We start from the raw sequence: 26,886 nt of genomic DNA on the forward strand, positions 1-26,886 counted from the left end.
AAATATCATAAACACTGTTTAAAACTCATAAAAGCATAGTGGAATAAAAATACAGTTTTAAAAGTGAAATGAATGGTAGAATGAGAATGCTATTAGATATGTAGAGTTATAATGAGAAAAGTAAATCAAAGACTACTAAATGAGTTTTCATTGGAGGTTGGAACAAAAGTTGAAAGGACAAGAAACAGTGGGCTATCACTTTTATTACAATTCTTTCTTAAGTATGAAATGGCTTAACCAATTATAGGTAGCTTAAGTAAAAACCATTTCTAAAAAGACATCAGTATTTCCACTCAAGACCAAACATTACTAATAATACATTGTTGACAGACCATAAAAAGATTGCATTGACTTGATGATGATAGCCAGCATGTGGTACAAAAAATAAAATGGCTACCATACACCTTAGGTTGTAACACATTCATCATTTGTTTCCAGGTTCAATGATGGAGGTGAGTCTTATTTTAAATTAACCCGTCGAAAAAATTGGATTTTTCTTACCCACAATGGCTTTGCCTCCTAAAATATCAACAGGTGCTGTCTCCTGAAACCCAATGACTCTTGTGATGGTTGTTCCCACAGCAATTTTCCTTAACAGCCTGGATGAACAAACAAAATCTAACAGTGCTAACAGAATTCATCCTAATGGGAATCACAGACCGTCCAGAGCTGCAGGCTCCCTTCTTTGGGCTCTTCCTCATCATCTACACAGTCTCAGTAATGGGCAACCTGGGCATGATCATCCTCACCAACGTGGATTCCAGGCTCCAAACACCCATGTATTTCTTTCTTAGACACCTGGCTTTCATTGATCTTGGTTATTCAACTGCTGTGGGACCCAAAATGCTGGTAAATTTTGTAACTAACCAAAATACAATCCCCTACAATTGGTGTGCTACACAGCTGTCTTTCTTCATCTTGTTCATCATCAGTGAGCTTTTCATTCTGTCCACAATGGCCTATGACCGCTATGTGGCCATCTGTAACCCTCTGCTCTACACAATTATTATGTCGCAAAGGGTGTGCTGGATTCTGGTAGCAGTCCCTTATGTCTACAGTGCTTTTCTTTCTCTGATAATTACCATAAAGATTTTTATGTCATCCTTCTGTGGCCATAATGTCATTAGACACTTTTACTGTGACAATCTTCCCTTGTTAACTTTAGTTTGCTCAAGCTCACGTGATATTGAGTTGATAATACTGATCTTTTCAGCATTTAATTTGGTTTCATCCCTTCTGATAGTGCTAGTGTCTTACATCCTAATCCTTATGGCCATCCTTAGGATGAACTCTGCAGAGGGCAGGCACAAGGTCTTCTCTACCTGTGGTTCTCACCTGACAGTGGTGGTTGTATTATATGCAACACTATTCTTCATGTACGTGCAACCCAAATCCAGTCATTCTTTTGATACCGATAAAATCGCCTCTGTATTTTACACTTTGATAATACCTATGCTGAATCCCATGATCTACAGCTTGAGGAACAAAGAGGTAAAAAGTGCCCTGCATAGGATTTGGAAAAATCTGCACAGACTACCTACATGGAATGCAACATAGATTATGTATTCAATAAATTAGGTTATACACTGCTTTTTATTATTTGACATATGTCTTATAAAGGAGCAATGTGTAAAAGTCATGGATACCTGGAAATATTTTTCTTGTTTTCAGCTTATAGAAGTTTCACTAGTGATCATTCTTCTGATATCAACATTAGTTTTAGCACAAGAGGCTGAAGTCTGGACCACTGTTCTCACATTGCCAAGTACTTATGTTGCAAATGAAGACAAGTTTTGATTTGTTGTGTTTAAAATACACCTCTGCTTAGATAATATTTTTTAAAAGGCTTTTTTGTATCTTTATTAAATATTAAATAAATACTAGTGCCTACCATACTGACATAGGGCATAGATAGATGGCACTTACTGTTTTTGGAGAAGGAATATACATATAAATGAATGATCAATGCTACCTGTTTGAATGGCAATTTAACAGCCCCTTGTGGTGGATAACATCTCAGAATTTGTTAAATGATGATATGTGAGCCTATATATGCTTCAGAAAGCAGAAATAAGTGTGATTATTTTCAGGTGGCATAATTGTATACAGTAAAAATTCCAAAATACTCTTCATTCTGAAACATTAGAAATAAAAAGTGAATTTTTCAAGAGTGGTGCATATAAGGCCAGCATATAAGAGATCAGTGGGTTTCTTTTGTTTTTGTTTTATTTGTCTTCTGCTTGTTTGTTTGTTTTTGCTATACACTAGCAAAAAAAAAACCCAGGAAAAATATAATTTTATTATTTTAATTTTTTTAAGATTTTATTTGTTCAATAAATAAAGAGAGAGAGCATGAGCAGGTGAGAGAGGCAGAGGCAGAGGAGAAAACAGACTCCCTGCTGAGCAGGAAGCCCAATGCAGGACTCGATCCCAGGACCCTGGGATCATGACCTGAGCCGAATGCAGATACTTAACCACCTAAGCCATCCAGATGCCACAAGGAAAAATATCATTTTAAACTATTGCTTTTACTAGAAATAAAAACTGAAATACCAAGGGAAAGTTGTAGTGAAGGATTTGCATGATTGTTTCCTAGAAACTACAAAATCATTGCTGAATTATTAAGGAAGACATAAGTGTAGCATATACCATACCATTGCTTGGATGAAATAAATGTTGTGTGATGGGGTTCATCCTCCCTAAATTATTCTATGCTTTTAATGCAGCAACAATCAAAAATCCAATAGTATTTTTAATACTTGTTGACTTTAAGAATTACGTGGAAATGCAAAGGGCTAGAATATCTTTGAAGAATAAAGAGCACAGAGGTTTCCAATAACAGATATCAGCTCCTTTAATAAAGTTAGATGATTTTTTAAAAATTATTTTAAAAAATATTTTTAAAACAATTCTTCCCTTGTTCGTTCTTTGTTTGTCTTTTCTTCTTCCTTTTAGAGTGATGGAAGCTGATTCTAAAAGTTATTATGCAAGGCAAAATGATAAAAGGTTAAAGACAGTCTTATAGAAAGAGTATAAAATTGCAGGAGTTACAACTCCAGATTTCATGACCTATTAAAAAGCTGTAGTAATTAAGAAAACATAGTCCTAATTGATAAAGGCCCTAAGGAAGAAGAATGGATGTTCCTCTAAAAATTAAAAATAAAATACCATATGATCCTTAATTTCACTACTGGTTATTTACACAAAGAACATGAAAATACAAATTCAAAAAGATATATGCACCCTTATGTTCATTGCAACATTATCTGCAGTAGTGAAGTTACAGAAGCAGCCTAAGTAGCCCTTGATAGCTTGATAGATAGATGAATAGATTATATATATATATATACATATATATATATGTATATATATATATATTAGTTGGCCATAAAAAAGAATGAGCTCTTGCCATTTGTGACAACATGGATGGACCTAGAGGGTATTGTGGAAAGTGAAACAAGTCAGACAGAGAAATACAAATGCCATATGAATTCACTTACATATGGAATCTAAAAACAAAACAAACAAAAAACCAGAAACAGACCTATAAATACCAAGAACAAACTGATGGCTGCTGGAGGGGAGAAAAATACAGGGAAGGAATAAACGGGTGAGGGGACTTCCCATTATGGAATAAGTGAGTAACAGGATAAAAGGTATAGCATAAAAAATATAGTTGGTGGTATTGTATGGTGACAGATGGCAGTTACACTTGTGGTGGGCATAAAAGAATGTATAAACATGCTGATTCACTATGCTGTGCCTCTGAAACTAATGTAATGTTGTGTATCTGCACTTCAGCTGCACTTCAATAAAAAAAGAAAAAACACATTTTACAGAAGTCAGACTAATTGATTAACGGACTAGAATGATGACCACAGAAACAGACCCACACATATATTGTCACTTAACATATGATAGATGCATCATTATTTTCTAGAGGAGAAAGAATCTTTTCAATAAATGTCATTAAGGTAATTTTTTCTATTTGTTTTAGGGAAAAAAAAATCTTGGCACATACTCAGGTTCTATACAGACTCAATTCTACTTGAATTAAAGATCTAAATGTGAAATGCAGACAACCTTAAAAGGAAAACATAGTGGGACATCTTTATGATATAGAAATATAAACAACATTTTAAACAGAATGCACAAAACAATAGCTATCTAAGATTTAAAACGATCCACTGAACTGTTTTAAGAAATTCTGTTCATCAGGGCACCTGGGTGGCTCAGTGAGTTAAAGCCTCTGCCTTCGACTCAGGTCATGATCCCAAGGTCCTGGGATTGAGCCTCACAGAGGGCTCTCTGCTCAGCAGGGAGCCTACTTCCTCCTCTCTCTCTCTCTCTCTCTGCCTGCCTCTCTGCCTACTTGTGATCTCTGTCTGTCAAATAAATAAATAAAATCTTAAAAAAAAAGAAATTATGTTCATAAAAATTAATAGTGTGGAAAGGAAATTTTCATAGTAGAAGAAGATAGTTTTATCAGACCTACAGAATCAGATAGAGAGCTGACAAGGGACTCATGCAAAATTTAAAAGTAACTCCTACAAATCCATAAATAAAATAGTTAACATGAAATACAATGCAAAGGTGACAAAAGATATTAGCCACCATGTTTCAAAAGAAAATCTCTAAAATGGCCATTAAACATATAAAAAGTTTCTCAATTTCATTTAGCATTAGAATAATACAAAATAAAACCACAATACTAAAGTCCCATACACAGTATCTTCAAAGGTAAGGAAGAAAATGTCGGAAAATACTAAGTCTTTTTTTTTTAAGATTTTATTTATTTATTTGACAGAGATCACAAGTAGGCAGAGAGGCAGGCAGAGAGAGAGGAAAGGAAGGAGGCTCCCCACGGAGCAGAGAGCCTGATGCTGGGCTTGATCCCAGGGGCTTGATCCCAGGGGCTTGAACCCAGGGGCTTGATCCCAGGGGCTTGATCCCAGGACCCTGAGATCATGACCTGAGCTGAAGGCAGCAGCTTTAACCCACTGAGCCACCCAGGCGCCTGGGAAAATACTAAGTCTTAACAAGGCGATTGAGCAACCATGACTATTTGCACTGATAACAGGTATGCACATTAAAACAACTGCTCTGCAATTGCAGGGTCATAGGGAAGCTCTATTTTTAATTTCTTGAGGAATCTCCACACTGTTCTCCAAAGTGGCTGCACTTTCCCTATGACCCTGCAATTGCACTACTGAGTATTTACCCCAAAGATACAGATGTAGTGAAAAGAAGGGCCATCTGTACCCCAATGTTTATAGCAGCAATGGCCACAGTTGCCAAACTGTGGAAAGAACCAAGATGCCCTTCAATGGACGAAAGGATAAGGAAGATGTGGTCCATATACACTATGGAGTATTATGCCACCATCAGAAAGGATGAACACCCAACTTTTGTAACAACATGGACAGGACTGGAAGAGATTATGCTGAGTGAAATAAGTCAAGCAGAGAGAGTCAATTATCATATGGTTTCACTTATTTGTGGAGCATAACAAATAGCATGGAGGACAAGGGGAGTTAGAGAGGAGAAGGGAGTTGAGGGAAATTGGACGGGGAGGTGAACCATGAGAGACTATGGACTCTGAAAAACAATCTGAGGGGTTTGAAGGGGCAGGGGGTGGGAGATTGGGGGAACCAGGTGGTGTGTATTAGAGAAGGCACGGATTGCATGGAGCACCTGGTGTGATGCAAAAACAATGAATACTGTTAAGCTGAAAATAAATTTAAAAAAAAATTAAAAAAAAAAACTGCTCTGAGGGGCACCTGGGTGGCTCAGTGGGTTAAAGCCTCTGCCTTCAGCTCAGGTCATGATCTCAGGGTCCTGTATATAGGGTTCTTTGCTCAGCAGGAAGACTTCTTCTCTTCCTCTCTCTGCCTGCTTCTCTGCCTACTTGTGATCTGTCAAATAAATAAATAAAATCTTAAAAAAAAAACTGCTCTGGAAACTCACTGGACAATATTTACTAGTGCTGAGTGTGTGAATCCTATGACTCAACAAGTTCAGCGTGAAGGATATACCCAAAAAAATGCTTTCAAGATTAAGCCGATCTAGATAAAATATTGGTGTGGATGTGAAGGATGTAGTAGTAGCTGTTTTTAAATGCCATTTTCAGAAAATGTTTCTGTATATCAGAGGAATATTTTCTATAAATTGTAAATGATTCTTTTTCATAAATACATGACAAAAAAATCCAGATTTTTTTTTGGTTTTTTTTTGTTGGTGGTGGTGGTTTTTTTTTTTTTTTATAATCCAAAAATGTGAAAAAGAATGTTTTATGTTGTTGGTCAGAACATCAGATGGAATGGAATGTTTATATCACTGGTCATAAGCCTGCAAATTTGAACCAATTCTAACATTGATGATAGCACAATGAGTAACTAATTTGTGGTATATTCATAAAAGGGCATTGTACACAGCCATGAGAATGAGCAATCTAGAACTACCTATAACAACATAATAACTGAAAGAAGCCCAACCAAAGCAATAACACATATAGTATTTTTTTTATAAATTAACAAAAATAGGTAAAAATAACTTATGCTGTTAGAAGGCAGAATAATGGTTATTCCTGTGTGTTTGTGTGTGATAGGAGAATGAAGGATTCTTATGGGGTCTTGACAATGTTTTATTTTTGTTATGTCATAGCTCTTTAATCTGGATTCTGATTACATAGTTGTGTTGGATTTGTAAAAACGTGTGATGTATGCATTTTTAATGTTTCAATATTTTATATTTATTTATTTATTTATTTATTTATAAAATTTAATATAAAATTTTATAAATAAATAAAATTTATTTATTTATAAAGTAAAATATTATTTATAAAATAAATTTATAAAATAAAATTTATTATGCTTCAATAATAAGTTTAAGCACTAAAAATAAGGGAAAACAGCTTTCCTATATGTTGTTACTACTTGTAAATTTTTTAAGGATGCAGTAAGCATCATTCTGTCCCCAGACATAAAGTTCAAAAAGCCACTGTATTAAAAGGAGGTGATTTGGGGTTAGAGAAAAATGAAAATACCTTCTACAGATACAAAGTTTCAATTCCAGATCTGGGTTATAGTAGAAACACTTAACCAGAAGGCACCATGGAAAGTTTTCTAACAGAACTTTATTTGTAGGGGAATATAAAGATGTCCTATATAATTAGCAGATACACCATAACTTCCTTTGATGCTTTTGAAAACTTTGGTGTAATTAATGTGCAGGAAAGACACCCATATATCCTCCCTGGGTGTGTTAGGAATGTATGGGAGCACAAAAAGATTCCCCTTCAACCCTTCAAAGGGGAGTGAGCTACACCTGTCCTGTGACTAACTCAGACCAGTGACTCTTCAGAGCCCCATTAGGGTCTGATACCCCTTGGTGATTTAGCCATCTCTTTAATTATCTGCCATGATAACTGAAGTTCTGGGTGAACACATGGTTGTAAACATCATTCTTATAATTTTTGGTGAAAGCTAGATAGACATTTGCTCTGATGCAGGAAGTTTGTACTCTTTTTTTTTTTTTTAAGATTTTATTTATTTGACAGAGAGAGAGAGATGGTGAGAGAGAGAACACAAGCAAGGGGAGTGGGAGAGGGAGAAGCAGGCTTTCCACTGAGCAGGGAGCCTGATGCAGGGCTCCTAGAGCCCCTTAGGACCTTGGGATCATTATCTGAGCCAAAGGCAGATGCTTAACAACTGAGCCACCCAGGCACCCCTGTACTCTTTGAATAGTAAAAAAAAAAAAAAAAAAAAAAAAAAAAAAAAAAAAAAAAAAAAAAAAAACAATCTCTGAAAAGGGACTTTTGTTAAGAAAATTCACAACAAAGACCTGAAGATTGTCATGATTATTTTCTTTCATTTGGATCCTTAAAAAAATGTCAAAGATGATATTATTATACGTAGTTATTTGGATGTTTTTCAGAATTCTTAAGCTCAAATAATAACACATTTCCATAGTGTTTTCCAGCTACTTCTCAAATAAAAGGATTATCTCAGTATGTTTATAATACTTGCAATTTGTTTCCAATATGCCATGTGTTTCCCAAACGTACCAATGTCTTTTACAAGTTACCACTTTTAACTGGAGGTGAGGCAAAAAAAACGATTACAGCCTTGCTATGTCTCTACCACACCACAAAGTCTGATCAGTAAGGGGACGGCCCCGATTCCTTACCTACAAGCCATGCAAGAGTTTCTGAAATGCCATGAGATTGTCCCTTGAATGACTCAATGCACATCTAATGGAGACTGGAGCTAAGATTAAAAGATGTACAAATAGAATTTAGGCAAATAATTCTTGCAAAATTATGAAGCAGTAACATGTATTTTGCCTAAAATTAAGATTTCTTTTCCACTTACTTAATAGCTTTTTCCAAAACTCTCCTTATCCCCCCTTGAAAGTTACTACAATGTTTAAGTATGTGAATTTAAATGCATATTTTGTTGATCTTTCATTGCAGAATATACTTAGTGTCAATTCAGTTTAGAGAACTATATTTGGCAGTTGGAGGGGCAGGACTGGGGAATGGTTTAATTTTCTCACTTCTATACTGAGGGTAGATTTTTATGAAGGTCCAGTGTTAATCTCATTGTATTTTTTACATGTTTGTATAGTCTTGAGAGGGGAAAAAAAAAACCAGATTTAAAAGGTAAGAACAAGTTTACCTTCAGTAATCAAATAAAGTAATGTAAATATAAATTGAACCATGTAAAATAAAGAGTTCAGTGCTTTACATAGAACTCTAAAGATGATGAGAAAAACATCTCATATCTTTTCATATATAGGGGGACAGGTATTTATTAGCTTGGATTTGAACAGAGCACGGGTTTTTGTTTTTTGTTTTTTGATTTTTTCCAAAATATTTTATTTATTCATTTGAGAAGGAGAGCTAGAGAAAGTAGGAGCAAGGGGAGCAGCAGAGGCAGAGGGAGAGGCAGATTCCCTGCTGGGCAGAGAGCCTGATGTGGGGCTCGATCTCAGGACCCTGAGATGGTGACCTGAGCCAAAGGTATACGCTTAACCATCTGAGCTACCCAGGTGCCCCCAGAGCACAGGTTTTAATGTTTTCATATATTCCATGAGATTCATGATATTTTTTATATCTACCAGAAAGACGTCCTTACTTGTATTGACTCCTGAGAATTAATTTAGTGTTTCTAATAAGCCACAACTAATCTGCTTTCCATCTCTGTGGATTTATCTCTTCTCAATATTCCACGTAATGGAATTATATAAAATGTATACTATGTGCCCTTTTATACTTGGCTTATTTTGCTTAGCATAAAGTTTTTTTTTTTTTTTAAGATTTTATTTATTTATTTGACAGACAGAAATCACAAGTAGGCAGAGAGGCAGGTAGAGAGAGAGAGGGAGAAGCAGGCTTCCCGCTGAGGAGAGAGCCCGATGCGGGGCTCGATCCCAGGACCCTGGGATCACGACCCGAGCCAAAGGCAGAGGCTTTAACCCACTAAGCCACCCAGGCGCCCCTGCTTAGCATAAAGTTTTAAAGACACATACATGTTGTACCATGTACCAATACTTCTTTCCTTGTATGGTATACTAATATTCCATTGTATGTATACAACACACATGTTATCCATTCATCAGTTGTTGGACATTTGGGTTGTCTCTAAGTTTTGAGTGTTATGAACTATTATAACTATTATGAATGCTCTTATGAACGTTTACGAGCAAAGTTTTGTTGGACACTTGCGGTTGTCAATACCTCTGGGTACATATCAAAGAATGGAATTACTGAATCATAATGATAATTGTATGTTTAACTTATTGAGTAACCATCAATGTGCTTCCCTAGTGGCTGTGCCATTTTATTTTCCCAATAATACATGAATATTCTAATCTCCACACTATTGCCAGTTTTCTTTCTTCCTTCCTTCCTTCCTTTCTTTCTTTCTTTCTTTCTTTCTTTCTTTCTTTCTTTCTTTCTTTCGTCTTTGTTGTGTTATGTGAAATGGTGGTTTATTAAAGCATTGGGACAGGACCCAAAGGCAGAAAAGGGCCACTGCACCTGGGTCTTGAGGAGTGGTGATTATGCACTCCAAAATTGGGGGAAATAAGGAAAAGGGAGGTTTCAAAAGAACTTTCATATGCTAAAGAGGGCCTAGCTGCAAGATACCTACAGGATACAGAGGTCTTGCCATTGCCTTGTCTTTTCTTTTCTAAGTCACTCTAAAGCAGGTGAAGTGGTAGCTCCCTGTGGTTTTGATTTGCATTTTTCTAATGACAAACAACTTGAATAGTTTTTCCTGAGCTTACGGCCATTTGTATATTTTCGGTGAGATATGTCTGTTCAAGCGTTATGCCCATTTTTTAATTTGGGTAATTTTTCTTTGAGATGTTGAGTTATAAGTAGCCTTTGGATATTTTATGTATAAGACCCTTACCAGATATAAGATTTATAATTTTTCCATTATCTATATAATTTTGTCCATTATATCCAATACATTTATAATTTATTTCCATTATTTCCAACTTTTCATTCTTTAATAATTTTCTTTCATCCATAAAATTCATTTTTTTTTCTATTTTGATAAAGTCCAATTTAGGAGTTTTTACTTTTGTTTTTTGTGCTTTTGCTGTCATCCCTGAGAAAGCTATAAAGAGGGGCATCTGGGTGGCTCAGCTGGTTAAAGGACTGCGTTTGGCTCAGGTCATGATCCTGGAGTTCACAGTGGGCTCCCTGCTCAGTGGGGAGCCTGCTTGTCCCTCTGACCTTTCCCCTCTCATGCTCTCTGCCTCTCTCTCATTGTCTCTTTCTCTCAAATAAATAAATAAAAATAAAATCTTAAAAAAAAAGGAAAGAAAGCTATAAGGAGCTTAACTGAGCCAGAAGAGAGAGACTTGAGCTGACAGCTATTGGAACAGTCAATTAAAGCTTAGACCATAAATGCAAGATTTCAGCCTTTAATCACTTATTACAATGGTCATCTCAGTCATATGTCATGCAGGTTCATGGTTATTTTTTTATTTATTCCCAAGGTAGGTTTCCTGAATGACCTGGATGGACAAACACAGTCTAACACTTTGGAAAGAATTCATTTTATTGGGAACCACAGGACCCCCTGAGCTGCAGGCTCCATTGCCTGGACTCTTCCTCACTGTTTACCTGGTCTCAGTGGTGGGTTCTCGAGCTTGAGCATCCTCACCAAGACAGACTCTGGGCTACAAACATTCATTTACTTCTTATTCAAACTCCTGGCTCTCACTGATCTGGGTTATTCAACCACTGGGGAACCCAAAATTTTTCATGTGTTGTGGAAGCACATATGATCTCCTATTATTTGTGCACCACCCACGGAGCTTTCCTTATGTCCATTGTTAGGAGATGTTCATGCTGTAAGCTATGTCCTAGGAGCCCTACCATGGCCATCGGTAACCTCCACCCTGTCATCATGCCACCAAGTCCGGATCAGGTGTTGGTGGTAATCCCCTATCTCTATGGCACATTTGTGTCTCTCACAGTCACCACCAAGGTACTTAGTTTATCTTTCTGTGGCTACAATATTGAAAATAATTTCTACTGTAACAGCTTCCCCTCATTATCTTTGCTCTGCTCAAATATGCACAAAATGGAATTGATGATTATGATTTTCTCAGTTTTTAATTTGATTTTATTGCTTCTGATAGTTCTTGTGTCTTACCGGCTGATCCTGGTAGCTATTGTCAGGATGAACTCAGCTGAAGGAAGGTGCAAGGCTTTTCGCACCTGTAGGTCCCACCCAACAGTGGCCATTGTGTTCTATGGGACTTTGATATTTATGTATGTGCAACCTGAGTCCAGTCATTCCTTTAACATTGACAAAGTGGTGTCCATATTTTATAGCCTAATTATTCCGATGCTGAATCCTTTGAGCTATAGCCTGAGGAACAAAGATGTAAAATATGCAGGACAAAGGATGTGGGAAAAATTATGCAATATCTTCTCTTAATTGATTGTACTATGTGTTTCCTATCAACATTAAACACTGTTACATGTCCCTTCAGAAGGGAAAGCAAAGATAGATGAGTTCAACATACAGAGATTGACCTATTTACCTGTCATACTCCTAAGTGAACTTGCAGAAAGAGACATTCAGTATATAATTTATAGTAATTTAAATGCCTGCAAAATTATAGCATTTTGTTAAGAAGTACATTCTTATATAGTTAACCAGCAAAAACTTGCATATGAAGGACACAGTGAAGGTAAGATTTATACATGATGAAACAGATAGTGAGCTAAGATAAGACCAGGATTAATAGAAAGATGAAGGGGTATAAAGGAGATTCAGCTTTGTAAGAAAAGGCATTTTTATTGTAAAAGTCCAATTAAAAACTGGCTAATGTGAATATGTAAAGTAAATTATATTCAATTGGAATGAAGCGTCACTTATTCAAGATGATTAAGTTGTAGAGACTTGTTATAAAACATTGTGCTATAATCACCATTACTGTATTGTATGTTTAAATATTGGTCAGGAGTGTTGATCTCATAATATATTTTCTTATCACTGTAAAAAATAAATGAAGATTTGGAAAAACAGAAAAAGATTTTATACAGATATTAACTAACTAGATGAGGTAGGGGGAATGGGAATGGAGGAAATGGATTAATGCTTATTCAGCTTATATGTAATTAAATTATTAATTTAAAATAATGAATAATATTGGGAGAGTATGTGCTATGATGAGTGCTGTGAATCGTGTAAGACTGATGAATCACAGACCTCTGCCCCTGAAACAAATAATACATATATGTTAATTTTTAAAAATTTTAAATAAAAAAGTAAAAAATAAAGTAAAATAATGAATAATGTAAGGTAGAATTATTCTTTCAGGTGGGCAATGGAAATAATATGGGGTTTATAACATCATTTTATGCATATGTGTGTGTGTGTGTGTGTGTGTGTGTGTGTGTAGGTGACATACATGTGTGTTTCTTACAAATACTTTGAAAGGTGAAATTTTGTGATCTAGCATGGTCCTGTCCCATCTTAGAATTTTATCTTCATGACCAAAGTAAGTTTATTACATATTGTACTCACAACTTAGGAAATGGACAATACCTCTGTGCAATAAATAATAACTTTTAAATGAGAGATCAAACTGTAATATAAAGCATCAATAAGAATGGAAATTGTAGGGGCACCTGGGTGGCTCAGTGGGTTAAGCCTCTGCCTTCGGCTCAGGTCATGATCTCAGGGTCTTGGGATAGAGTCCCATATCGGGCTCTCTGCTCAGCAAGGAGCCTGCTTCCCCCTCTCTCTCTGCCTGACTCTCTGCCTAGTTGTGATCTCTCTCTGTCAAATAAATAAATAAAATCTTAAAAAAAAATGGAAACTGTAAAAGTGATACTTTTTTTTTTTTTAATTTTACAACACTGTGGGAATGCTAAATAGATGGGCTAGTTGGCAGAGCTGAGGAGGGGATAAAGTCCTGTTAACCGAACAGGGTACAGACTATCATTGCTCACATGACTGACAATTGACAAATGACTTCACAGAGGAAGCAACAACACAAACTTCATGTGGATACTCAGACTTTGGAAAGAACCTCAAGGATTTCAATATCTTGTCTTGAATAACTTAAGATGTTTAAGAATCTTTGTTATTTCCACTTTACAGTCCACAATTTGTTACTTCAAAAATGGTTGAGACTAGAATGTGCCACACTCACGTTAGATATTAGGAACACCAAAATGAAAAAGGAACAGTGTATCCTGCCATAAAGTAGTGAATATTCTAGAGAACGATATGCAAGTTGTTACTGTTTCTTTATCAATGATAAAATCATACTAAAGATAGAAGACACAGCTGAAGATGAAATCTCGTACTTTACTTCAGAATTTTAAAATGGGTATTATATTCACTCATTCACTTATTCATCATTCATTGCATCAATCAGTAAGTCAGTATATTTTGAACACCTACTCTTTCCTGGGTATTATTTTAGAAGATATTAATACAAAGACAAACTATTTAGACATTCCCTTTTTACTTATAAAGCTTGCAGACTAGAAAATGCCTAACAAGAAGTAAAATAAAAATGTTATCAATATTTAATTACAACATTTTACATGCCTGAAGAAAGATCACAATATCATATGAAAAATGTATTCTCCATCGAATAATTTTAATTTAAAAATAGCAACAGTACCAGGTATATGATGGGTTCCTTCCAAATGTCACTAAACTGATTGAAATTTAGTCTTCTTACAACCATGCACATTTTTAATGATTTTTATGTCAAATACAAGAGGGCTTGTTCTTGACAGCAGAAAGGAGGCTTGCCATTCAGTTCTATTTCCAATATTCACAGTAAAATGGAACACTAGGGCCAGAATCCTGTGCTTTGTAATTGTTGGATTTTCTCCACACCAGAGCCAGCAACTACACTTTTCAAACATTACCAGAGACAATTCAAAACACACACACAAAGGGTGCAATCATTGCATGAGATTGTAACTCCATAGGATCATCTAAGCATGTCCCCAAGCTAACCCTGTATTTTCACTCTGTAGGTGTAATTGTGTGGAGACTTGAATAATTGGTTTTTCTTTCCTAGGAGAATCAGAACTTTATCTGAGAATTCCTATTTTCATGTGTGGGGCCTGGATCCATAGCTTATTTCAGTGTGTGGGTCTCCAGGGACTTCAGACACTTGTAAAACTCTTCAGTGTGCCTCTTGCAAAACCTTTGCAGTGGATCTCAGCAGATCTCTGGACAGGTAGGTTCACTCCAACAATTCGCTTAGTGCACATTCTGGATGAGAAAACCATGTATTTACGGAGCTTTATGGATTCAAATCAGACTCAGGACTGAAATGATATCTTTCCTGTTATCTTCTCCTGGCGACTCAGAAGAAGATGCAGTTTGTCCCTAACATAGCCCATTTTTAAATAAATTTAAGACAAAATTCTTTGTTAGAGAACAATGGAATATACCCTTAAAATCATTACAGAAGATATTTAAAAACTAATATGCATATTATTTCTCAAATTGTACCATAAAATGATTCACATGAAGTATATTTTTAAGGTTTTTTTTTTTTAAATGAAAAATGAGGATTGCTTATTTTGGTAGAGCTATAAAATACTTCTTTTCAGAAACAACTTGAAAAAACCCTATGGGTAAAGATCAAAGTAATATTGGGGACATATACTTACCAAAATGAAGAAAAACCCTACTTTTGCCAGTAGTGATATTTCAATAGGAAAATGAATTAATAATAATTAAGGAAAATATGCAAATATATTATTTTCAAAACCTGATTGCACAAATTCATAGACCACAATCTATAATTACTATTGTTGCTGATGTGGTTTTTTTGCTTTTGTTAAATTAAGGATACATGTGTTGAATACATGATATCTCAGAGTAAAACATGCACTGAGCATCTTTCTTCAGGAAATGCTTTTTTCTAAAGTGAGGGTTGCCACAATGATTTTTATCAGAAGCTTACCTATGCATTTCCTTTCAGATGCAGTGATAGGACAAGAGACATGAGATACCCAGTGTAACACGGTCAGATAAGCTCATCAGACATATATTTGATGTTTGAAAAATTAAAACCACAGATTAAAGAAACAATCAGTTTGTGGGAGGACACAACCTGATTTGTTTATTAAATAAATAGCTAGATATCATGTGTTCCAGTTGCTTGAATATGTAAAATTATAATTTATTTGTTGCTCCCATTTCAACTATGAAACTCCTAAGTTAGGTAGAATGAGTTACTAAGACAGAAAAAGGAAACACATTAGAATATCATTTAAAACATGCAAATAACAAGAACTGATGGTACCAATTATTCTGCATTCATTGTTAACAAATTCTGTATTAACACTTACTTGCCTAGTATCTCAATACATTCATACAACACAAGGATATAAATACTTAATACAAAACACACAGCTAGTAACTGGTGGTCTAACACCCAACCAACCAAGTAGCCAAACAAACAAACAAACAAAACACATAAAGCAAAGCAAAACTGTAAAACCATACCATTCACCAATATCCTATATAGATTCTTCACGTGACTTAGGCTCATCGAGCCTCAACTGTCCAATCAGACAGAGAAATAACTACATCCACCTTCTAGGACACTCCTGCAGAATAATGAGATCATTATTTTGAAATGGCTAGCATAGTCCTGGGCCCAGAGTACACTACATATTGAAAAATGTTAGCACTCTTTACCTTACAGTTCTGTGTATGAAGCAACAAATCAAAGCTACAAGTAATATTGTGTAAAACATCAAAACAGGCTTTGAACAATTTAAAAGAAGAAAGTACAAACTGGAAAAAAAAAAAAAGAAGAAGAAGAAGAAGAAAAGAAAGGGCTACCAGATGGCCATGATAAAGCAGCATCTGAGCAGGCAGAGGTAAGAGTGATAGAAAGGACTAGTTTATTTGGCAAAAGAAGGGATATGTGATTAAGACAAAAAAATCAGTTTCTGAATGACACAAATAAAGACTACTGAGACGTAGTCTGTTGCTGGGCAGTAGAAGCAGCATGGTAGGGTAGAAACTGATAAAGAAAACCCAACATATTCCAAGTATTTCCTGCAGAAATATTGAAACCAAGGATGAAGACAATGTATGAACTGAAGAGTCTTTGGCATCAAAGGAAAAAATAACTGAAAGTCAACCTCGGTCATCAACTTCTTATACGTAGCTATCTTTTGTCACTGGGAATGTACAAACATACAAAGAGGCATGTGCAGATATATGTAAATATATACTCATGCAACATTACAATTAATATGTTTAAATATGCATATAAATATTATGCATATGATATAGTAGATTAATATATATTTAACTAATATAAATTGCATTCGACAGAGATATGAAAAATTAATGGCTTGGTATAACAGTTCTAACAACCTGAAATTGGCCTCCAGAGAGTTTGTATTTCTGAATCTTGTTAAAAGATTGGGAAAAATACAATTAAAATCTGATACTTTTACATGTGAACAAAAATTATCCAATTTAAATGAAACAGTCTATAATCTAGCATCTACCAGAAAAATTGACTTCACCCTCTACTAATCTCCTCTCATTTTCCCTATTAAAAGACGAAAACAACAAAATAAATGGCCTCAGAAAATATCACCCAGGTGACCGAGTTCATTCTTATGGGAGTCTCAGATCACCCAGACCTCCAGATTCCACTCTTCTTTGTTTTCCTGCTGATCTATGGGCTGACCATGGCAGGGAACCTGGGCATCATCACCCTCACCAGTGTTGACTCTCAGCTCCAAACGCCCATGTACTTCTTCCTCAGGCACTTGGCTATCATCAATCTTGGTGATTCTACTGTGATTGCACCAAAAATGCTGGTAAACTTCTTGGTTTCAAGGAAAACCATATCCTACTATGGATGTGCAGCCCAACTGGGTGGGTTCCTGGTTTTCATTGTCGGGGAGATTTTCATGCTGGCTGCAATGGCATATGATCGCTATGTGGCTATTTGCAAACCCCTGCTCTACATGGTGGTGGTCTCTCCACAGATGTGCATACTGCTGGTGTCCCTCACTTACCTCTACAGTCTGACCACAGCACTGACTGTCTCCTCCTGTGTGTTCTCCATGTCATACTGTTCTTCCAATGTAATCGACCATTTTTACTGTGATAATGTCCCTTTGTTGGCATTGTCATGTTCTGATACCTACATCCCAGAAACAGTAGTATTTACCTCTGCAGGAACCAATTTGTTTTTCTCTATGATTATTGTTCTAACATCATACTTCAACATTGTCCTTGCCATTTTGAGGATCCGTTCCTCAGAGGGCCGACGAAAAGCCTTTTCCACCTGTGCCTCTCACATGATGGCTGTCACTGTGTTCTATGGGACCCTTTTCTTCATGTATTTGCAACCAAGGTCCAACCACTCATTAGGTACTGATAAAATGGCCTCTGTCTTCTACACCCTGGTGATACCAATGCTGAATCCCCTCATCTACAGCCTAAGGAACAAGGATGTAAAGGATGCTTTGAAGAGATTGCTAAAGAACCCGTGGGAGGCTTTCAAATTAATGTAAATTTAAAACTACAACTGTCTTCTTTTAAGCGTTTGTAATTATTCCTGAAAAGCTAATATTTGTTAAATGCAAAGGCAATACACAGCTACAAATTCTATGGTTTTCATTGGGAAAATTTTAGCCATTTCTACTCAGACCTCAAATACCCAACTTTCCCTAATACAAAGATGTCTTAGTAGACCATAGAAAGTACACTTATTTAAGTAGTAAAGAATAATTTCAAAATATATACAGTTTAAAGTGCAACACAACTTACTACTTGGTTTTTATAATTTCTAGCCAAGGGTGAGAAAGTCTGATACCTGAGGAAGGAATGTGAGAATGATTTCTTGGAATATGGTTGAGTCAGATCATCCTACTTGCCATAGATCTGTTCTTTTCAACTATCAAAAGTTTTACTTTTACTTTTTCCTTTATCTTTCAATTTCTTAACCTTTTAGAATCCATTTTTTCTTGTACTTAAATAAATTTATATCAAAGGGAAAATTTTAGGTGAAAATGAAAACTAAACAAAAAATGCTTAGACACACATGGAAACAGACCAGGGAGCAAATCGGAAGAAAGTGTATGAAAGGGGATTCCACTCTTTCATTCCTTTCATGTGGTATATGTACTCAAAAGCAAAAGTTGGTATTTACCCAATGTGATGTAAAATTAATTTCCTCCATATCATATTCTCCTAGGAAGCAGGGCTGTGTAGAGTTAATTATCTGTGTTATAAAATTGTAACAAAGCAAAAATCACTCCTTTTAGTGTTTTTGTATAACATTTTGGAGTAAAATGTAAGTAGATAAAAATGGAAAAAAAACACACAGTGTTTGCTCTTAAGGTGATACCAAATCTCAAAGACACAATGGCAAATAAATAAACAAATAAATGTTTAGTGTCATTCTGTCCCCTGTTTTGGTCTGTACATGCAAAGTGCTGTGACATACAATATCATGAGGGAGATGGGGAATACCATGCTAGCTAAGGCAATGCCTGGAAATTAAGTAGATTTATGACAGCTTCAGGGAGGTCCGAAATAAGGCAAATAGAGGAACTTTGACACTCAATTTCATTAGCTAATTCCCTGATATAGTTTTAAATAAGCAGAATAGCTAGCTAAAAACAGAAAAGTCACACAGACAAAACTGGCAATAACTTGATAGCAATAACCCTAAAGATTTTATGTTTTATTCCTTATAAATATATAAAAGTATATAATATAATTTATTGTATATTTATCTATTGTTTCACTTTCCTGTGGCTGTATTTGACTGCAACAGCCTACATACGTGCAATGGGGGAAGTATATTTCCTGGCAAAAAGGCATTCTCCTTGAGCCTAGTTTGGTGAACAGAATTGGAGCAACGGGGATAAACTCATACTTACATGCCTATCGATGTTATGAATTTTATTGTGAACTAAAGTCAAGAATGATAGCTGTAGTGCTTTATATTTATTAACTTGATTTAAATATATGTATTTTCTAAACTTAATTATTTTGTCACTTGTATAAGTTTCCTAGTGTTACTATAACACATCACCAATGACTCAGTGGCTTGAAACAACAGAAACTTATTATCCCACAGTTCTGGAGATTGGAAGTTTAAAATGAGTCTCACTCAGCTACAGTCAAGATGTCAGCAGGCTGTGCTCCTTCCTGAACTGCTAGGGAAGAGTCTGTTTCTTTTTCTCTTCCGTCTTGTAGAGGCAGTCCTCATCCCTTTCTTGGCAACCCCTTCCAAGCAGTGATCCCACTACTCTGACCTCTGCTTGCACTGCCACCATCTCCTTCTGACTCGGACTCTCTTGCCTCTCTTTCTTGGGATTACATTGGTCCACCCAGATAGTCCAGGACAGCCTCCCCATCTGGGGACCCTTAACTTAATCACATCAGCAAATCTCTTCATGTGGAAGGAACCCCGTTCACAGTTCTGGGCATCTTTGGCAGGGTGGAAGACCATTTTCTGCCTCAAATATCTACATCTACATTGGTATATTTTGTGAAACTGGGCAATCTAAAGTCTTCATGTCTCATTGGCTAGTACTCATTGGGATACGAAAGCTTACACTAGTTACGCTTTCTATATTACTATAAAATTTGTTCTAAACAATCTATGCAAAAATCCCTTTGAATGATAAGTAGAAAGTATTTTGGTCCAAAGTTTCCAAAGTGTATACACACATACACATGGGCTCACATATCACTTGCCCACAATTAGGAACTGTAAGGCTTTCAATGGAGATTTTCTGGTCCCATAAGGTCTACAAAAGTTTGGTTTGAACTGCCAATGCCATTTCCCTGCCTTCACCAGATGTCTACATGCCATGAGTCATATCTATCATCTGCTTTCCAAATGGCTATTTCTACACGCCACCTTCATGGAAAGGAAAAAATCCTTTCAAGGAAACCATTCAAAAGAGAAGTAGAAATCCCTGAAGATACGGGTGACAGGAGACAAAACAGAGTTTACATATGCTTAGAAAAGCTTAACTACTCTACCACAAAACAATTCTCCACTGAACTTCTTATATCTCCCATATATATTGGGTCTTAAACTAATACTGGTGCCTTTCTCTTAATCATTCTCTTTATCTCTCCTTACTTTTTTCTGTGCTTCAGTTAAAAGCTACAGTTTTTTTCCTTTTATTAAACAAAACTATTACTTATAAAAGCCTAAGACCCTTCCATAAATAATGCCATCAGTTATTATCCTCTATTCTACACACATGTCCAGAATTGGTTTTGACTCTTTCAAAACATAAAAGCACTTGTACAAACAACAACCATTTACAAGGTTGGAGAAATTTTGTTGACAAAAAAGTTGTTGTCAAGCTTCAATAACAAAATCTTACATCATCTCATGAAATGCACATGACTTTGGGTTAACTAAATGTAAATACCAAAATATCTACTACTTAATATCAAACCACAAAAATAATTTGAGCTATAGTTGTCACAAGAAGTAAGTAATGATTAAAAAAAAAAACACTGAAATTCATATTTCAAATAGATAACTGAATGATAAAGATTAATGTTTACCCAATCACAAAGTGATTAATTTAAGATATGGACTCCGATTATATGATATCAATTAAAACCCATATGAAATATTATGTAAAAAACATCCATGTTAAGATATGGTTGCTTAAAATATTGCCTTGAGATTAATGCATAATCAAAAAGGGTGCAAACCAACAATTCCTGAATAACTCCGGCATTTTTTCTTATATTGTAATCACTTTTCTCTTTGTTTGCTTCCTCTCACAATTTTTCAGCATTCTGTCTTCATTTTGTGTTTTGAACATTGAGAAAACTCTGAAAGGACAAGGACACAGTAGGGTTGGAGCTTGGCTGCCCACAGGGAGGGGCTGTGCCTCCATGAGGTATGAGGCTACAGCTCAGCAACTTCTCCAGAGTTGCCAGGAGGATAAGAAGTCAGCTAGCTAGGTGCCCAGGAAGAGGAAAGGCAGGATTTGGAGATCTCTGCACTCCCCACTCTGCTATGAGGTGTGTGTTGGTGTTTTGTCACTTCAACATCTACTTCATCAGCATTATCAGATCTATAGACATTCAAATTCTTATATTAAAATTAATGTCTGTCTCTGAACTTCTTTGTTGACATGGATTATAGTTAGTGTACTTTTCCATTTCAAATCATGACAGATATTTGGACTTTTTATTCTTTTTTTATTTTTTTAAGATTTTTTTATTTATTTGAGAGAGAAAGAGCACAAGAAGGGAGAGGGGCAGCGGGAGAGGAAGAAGCAGACTCCTGCTGAGCAAGGGGCCTGATGCAGGGCTTGATCCCAAGACCCTGGGATCATGACCTGAGCTGAAGGCAGACGTTTAACTGACTGAGCCACCCAGGAACCCCAGATATTTGGATTCCTTTAAAAAATAATGTATTAAATCAAGGAAAATAGGGGTGCCTGGTCTTGTGATCTCTCTCTGTCAAACAAATAAATAAAATCTTTTAAAAAAATCAAGGAAAATAGTATTAGCAATATAAAGTATATCCGATTTAATTATTTGCTGTAGACTTAACCATTTCCTCAAGGGGTACATGTTCATAAGTTGGCTGTTCACAGTATAAAATGTTGTGTACTGATGAAAGCATGTATATGGATAAAAGAAATCTTGGAATAGATCCATCTTTATGTAAATAAGTTAAATCTGCTCTATTTATCCCAAAACAGGGTCTCAGGTGATATTTCAGATGTGTTCCTACGTGGGACAGTGGGGACCACACACATGAATTTGTTAATTGTGGTGATGCATGTAGAAGTCACAAGTTGGGAACTAACCAAATGCCTCTTATTATGGCAGCAAAACTACAGTAAATGGGGGCAGATACAGATTGTAACAATTTTATTAAGCAAAAGCCAGCAAAATATTAGTGTGTATGTACAAAATGAATAAAATTCAAAGCCATATAGCTGAGTGATAACCTTGAAGTATCAAAATAAGTCATATAACAACCTGTGTGTGCACTTTAAAACATACATTATATTCACTTTATAAGGTTGCATTTCTTTTTTATGATTTATTTATTTAATTTAGAATTTGAGAGAGAGCCTGTGAGCAGGGGGAGGGACAGAGGAAGAGGGAGAGAATCTCAAGCAGACTCCCCACTTGTGTGTGGAACCCAATGCAGGGCTCAATCAATCTCTCCACCCTGAGAGCATGACCTGAGCTAAAACCAAGAGTCAGCTACATAGCCGACTGAACTACCCAGGCACCCCATAAAGCTGAATTTCTTAAGAACATATATCAACTTTAGTGGAAGAGATATTTGTGTAGGGAAAGGAAACTGGTTTAGGAGTGGGAATTAGGATGAGGATAAACACAGGATATGGAATTATGTATCATTAACTCAGTTTAGCCCCTTAGGTTAAAAAACTAAACATAAATAACTTTAGACACATATTCCTAATTTTTTATTCTTTCTGAGCTTTTAACACACTATAGGTCATGTGTAAACAGTTTTGTCTTTATTCTCAGATAGGAAACATGGAAGAATCCATTGTGGAAAATATTGAAAGTTTACTGTAATTGATAGATGATGAAAGCATATATCTGAGAAAAACTCTACTTACATCCAGACAATTGATGGAACATAATAAAAATAACAATTAAGGAAAGTAGGTAAATTGTATATATTAAAAAAAACAGGGTGCCTGGGTGGCTGAATTGGTTAAGCGTCTGCCTTTGGCTCAGGTCATGATCTCAGGGTCCTGGGATAGAGCCCCGTGTGGGGATCCCTGCTCAGTGGGGAGTCTGCTTCTCCCTCTTCCTCTACCCCTGCCCATTCATTCTCTCTCTCTCTCTTTCTCAAATAAATAAAACCTTTAAAAAAAATCCTCAATTGGGAAATCAAAGTTACTCTGAATAATTAGCAAAGACTAGTGGCATCATTTTTTGCTCTCAGATGCTTAGGGAAAAACCAAGAATTGCATTCAAGATCTCAGGGGAGTGTCTCAAAGGGAGAAGATGTTCATAAATTCTTCTGACAGCATTCAGGTCTAATAATCACACAGAGGAACAAGAAGACAGTCTTCACTTAAGGTGAATAGATGGCATTGATTATATTGATTACTACATCAGCTGCAGTGATGATTTTGGATCCCTGTCTTCCATTTAAGTGACTGATATGAGTATAGTCACCAAAGCCAGACTCAGTACAGTACATCATGCATGTAAATCATCTCTCTTCATAACTAGGTTTTCTGGAGTAATGATATATGTCTACTACTATGAGTATAGTAGTTGTTTTTTGAAGGTGGTAAGGGACCTCATTTCTATTTGTTATTATTTCTACATTTACGTTGAGATTTTAGACAATAAACTTCGTGAAGTGGGTGTAAGCATTTTTGCAAGCTCAATTTAGATTCTTCCTCTCTCCTTCCCTTCCTCTCTCTTTCCCTCCTTCCTTTTAATGGGAGTGCAATGTTATCAGTATGACCATCCCATTTACCTCAGTTGAGGCCATTTACAAAATGTTACAGAACATTTAGTTGAGATTGTTTGCATTTGCATAAGAGGATATCCTTGGGCTCCTTGCCCATCCCACAGGTCCTGGTACAGCTGTGGAGTTTCTGCTTTCATTTGATAAGAGTCAGATTTGATGCTCAATTAATTTTCTTATTTGTTGTTGTTGTTGTTATTGTTGTTTTCCCCCAGGCAGTGATTGGGTACGATTGGTGGGAGGAGGACCACACAACTATTCATTCAATTGAGTTTCAGAAAAACACCGGGAATTTGTGGGTTTTTTTGGGTGGAAGGATTGTTGTTTTTGTTGTTGTTGTTTTGTTTTTTAAGATTTTATTTATTCATCTGAAATAGAGAGAAAGAAAGGAAGAGATCAGGACAGCGGGGAGAGGTAAAGGGAAAGGGAGACTCCCCAGTGAGCAGGGAGCCCTACTTGGGGCTAGATCCCATGACCCTAAGATCATGACCTGGGCCAAAGGCAGATGCTCAACCATCTGAGCCACCCAGCCATCCCCAAAACTCCAGGCATTTGAAAATCCCAATAAAATAGATGTGAGGATGAAGAGGTTTACCAAACTATATAAACTGCTGTAGAGCAGTCTTTCTCTGGATATAATTTTTGTAGCTTAAGGCATCAGACTTTGTCATTTGGTTGTGCTAATGAATGTTATTGTTTTGCTGCAAATATTGTTAATTTGAATAGATTTGGGGGTAGAGCAAATTTTGTGAAGTAGTTTTACCTGCCAAATTAATATTGAATTTCTATTCTATTTTTTGGAAATTTCTGTTTAATTAAGGACATCCAGAAGCTTTAGTTTTTAACATTATAAAAGTTTAGAGGCACTTGGGTGGCTCAGTTGGTTAAGTCTCCAACCTGGGCTCAGTTCATGATCTCCAAGTCATGAGACTGAACCCCAGTTCAGGCTCTGCACTGAGTGTGGAGACTGCTTAAGATTCTTTCTCTCTACCCAATCCCTCTGCATGTGCAGGCCCAATCTCTCTCAAGGGAAAAAAAAAAAGTTTAACATTTTCTATGACATTAAGTCCTTGACCAGTCTAAAGTTGATTTTTATATGCATCAAGTAAACATCCAATTTCATCCTCTGCTATATACGTAATCATTATCTCCAGGTACATTGAATAGGCCATTTTTGCATGCCTGTCCTAGCATGCCATTTATGTCATATGATACAGTCCTATACATTTATGGGTCTTTCCTGAGGTCTCTATTCTGCTCCTTTGATGGATGCTGTATTGCCTCAATAACTCCTGCTGCGTAAGTTTTGTTATCAGGTAGTGTAGGTTTTTTAAAAATTTACTATGTTATTCTTTATAATTTGCATTTTAAAAATACATTTTTAAATCAAAGTCAAATTCTACACATTCTCTTAGTGAGATTTTGATTGCAAAGTCATCATGCAAATAAGATTAATTTGAGTACAATTGACATTTTTATAACACTAAGCTGTACAATCCAGGAACATAATATTTCTACCAATTTTTTTAGGAGCTCTGTAATTTTTCCCAAAATGTTTTAACTTTTCACCTTTTAAGAGTATGTTCAAGTATGTTCAGTCTAGTTTTTATAAGACATTCTATCATTATGGCATTTCCCTTTTATTCTTAATTTTTATTGCTTTTTCCATTCTAAATGGTATTAATTCTTCACCTATTCAAATGCTCAATTTTTTTCTAACTCAGTCTGATAATGTGATTAATTCTAATTATAGACTTTCCAAAATTAAACCATCCAGCCAAACATGAGATCAATGAAGTTTGGACAACTGTCTTATTATTAAATTCCTATGCATTTTATAAACTGATATCAATGACATATTAATATTGTTTAGGGGAGATATGCTTATATATAAAGCCTGAATATATTGTAGGTTTCTTTTATTATTACATCTTAATTTTTAAATCAATGCTTTGTCTCCTAGAATGAGTTACAATGGGCTTCTCATTTTTTCACTCTGGAATAGTTAGTAAAAATATATGCATAATTTTTCCCCATGAAAGTTTGGAACATTTGCCTTTAAAAACAGTATGAAGGTGGGGCGCCTGGGTGGCTTAGTGGGTTAAGCTGCTGCCTTCGGCTCAGGTCATGATCTCGGGGTCCTGGGATCGAGCCCCGCATCGGGCTCTCTGCTCAGCAGGGAGCCTGCTTCCTCCTCTCTCTCTGCCTGCCTCTCTGCCTGCTTGTGATCTCTCTCTGTCGAATAAATAAATAAAAATTAAAAAAAAAAACAGTATGAAGGAGAAAGGAGTTGGAAAAGTAGAGGTAGATAAACTGCAATCTTTAAATAAAATGTGTTAACACAACACATTTCAAGTTTACTTGATGGAAGATAAAATAAAGGTGTAAGTAAATGTACTCCATCTCTCTCCACGCCATGCCCAGTTCACTTTTCTGGATAAAATAATCATTAGTCCTGGGGTGCCTGGGTGGCTCAGTGGGTTAAAGCCTCTGCCTTCGGCTCAGATCATGATCCCAGGGTCCTGGGATCGAGCCCTGCATCTGGCTCTTTGCTCAGTGGGGAGCCTGCTTCCTCCTCTCTCTCTGCCTGCCTCTCTGCCTACTTGTGATCTCTGTCAAATAAATAAATTAAAAAAAAAATTAGTCCTATCCATGTACATTTAAACAGACAAAATTTAAGTACTTCAATTAAATCATGCCATATCTATTTCCCCTTGTTCCCTATTACTTTTTCATTCATACATGTAGTTCATGCCCTGTTACTTGCCAGTCTCTACGACATTTGAGATAACATCCCCTACTTTGGAGTGGTATGTCTCTTTGTTGGAAAGTGTATTAATAATAGTTTACTGAATGATTTCAGGTGATAAA

The 26,886-nt window shown here is 36.0% G+C and overlaps 2 protein-coding genes and 1 pseudogene across 2 annotated transcripts; all 3 read left to right on the plus strand.

Annotated features, from left to right (window-relative positions):
* The first annotated feature begins 576 nt into the window (after window positions 1-576).
* On the plus strand, window positions 577-1,557 carry LOC125079854 (olfactory receptor 8K3-like). Its single transcript, XM_047693579.1, has one exon. It carries the CDS (start codon window positions 604-606, stop codon window positions 1,555-1,557), a length of 954 nt encoding a protein of 317 aa, XP_047549535.1. The 5' UTR covers window positions 577-603.
* Window positions 1,558-11,035: 9,478 nt separating this feature from the next.
* LOC125079450 (olfactory receptor 8K3-like) lies at window positions 11,036-11,963 on the plus strand (annotated as a pseudogene).
* A 5,150-nt stretch (window positions 11,964-17,113) lies between these two features.
* Window positions 17,114-18,061, plus strand: LOC125078950 (olfactory receptor 8J2-like). Its single transcript, XM_047692237.1, has one exon. The coding sequence runs from the start codon at window positions 17,114-17,116 to the stop codon at window positions 18,059-18,061; it is 948 nt and encodes a 315-aa protein (XP_047548193.1).
* Window positions 18,062-26,886: the final 8,825 nt, after the last annotated feature.

Source organism: Lutra lutra, chromosome 10 (genome assembly GCF_902655055.1).
Source record: "Lutra lutra chromosome 10, mLutLut1.2, whole genome shotgun sequence".
Classification (NCBI taxonomy): Eukaryota; Metazoa; Chordata; class Mammalia; order Carnivora; family Mustelidae; genus Lutra; species Lutra lutra.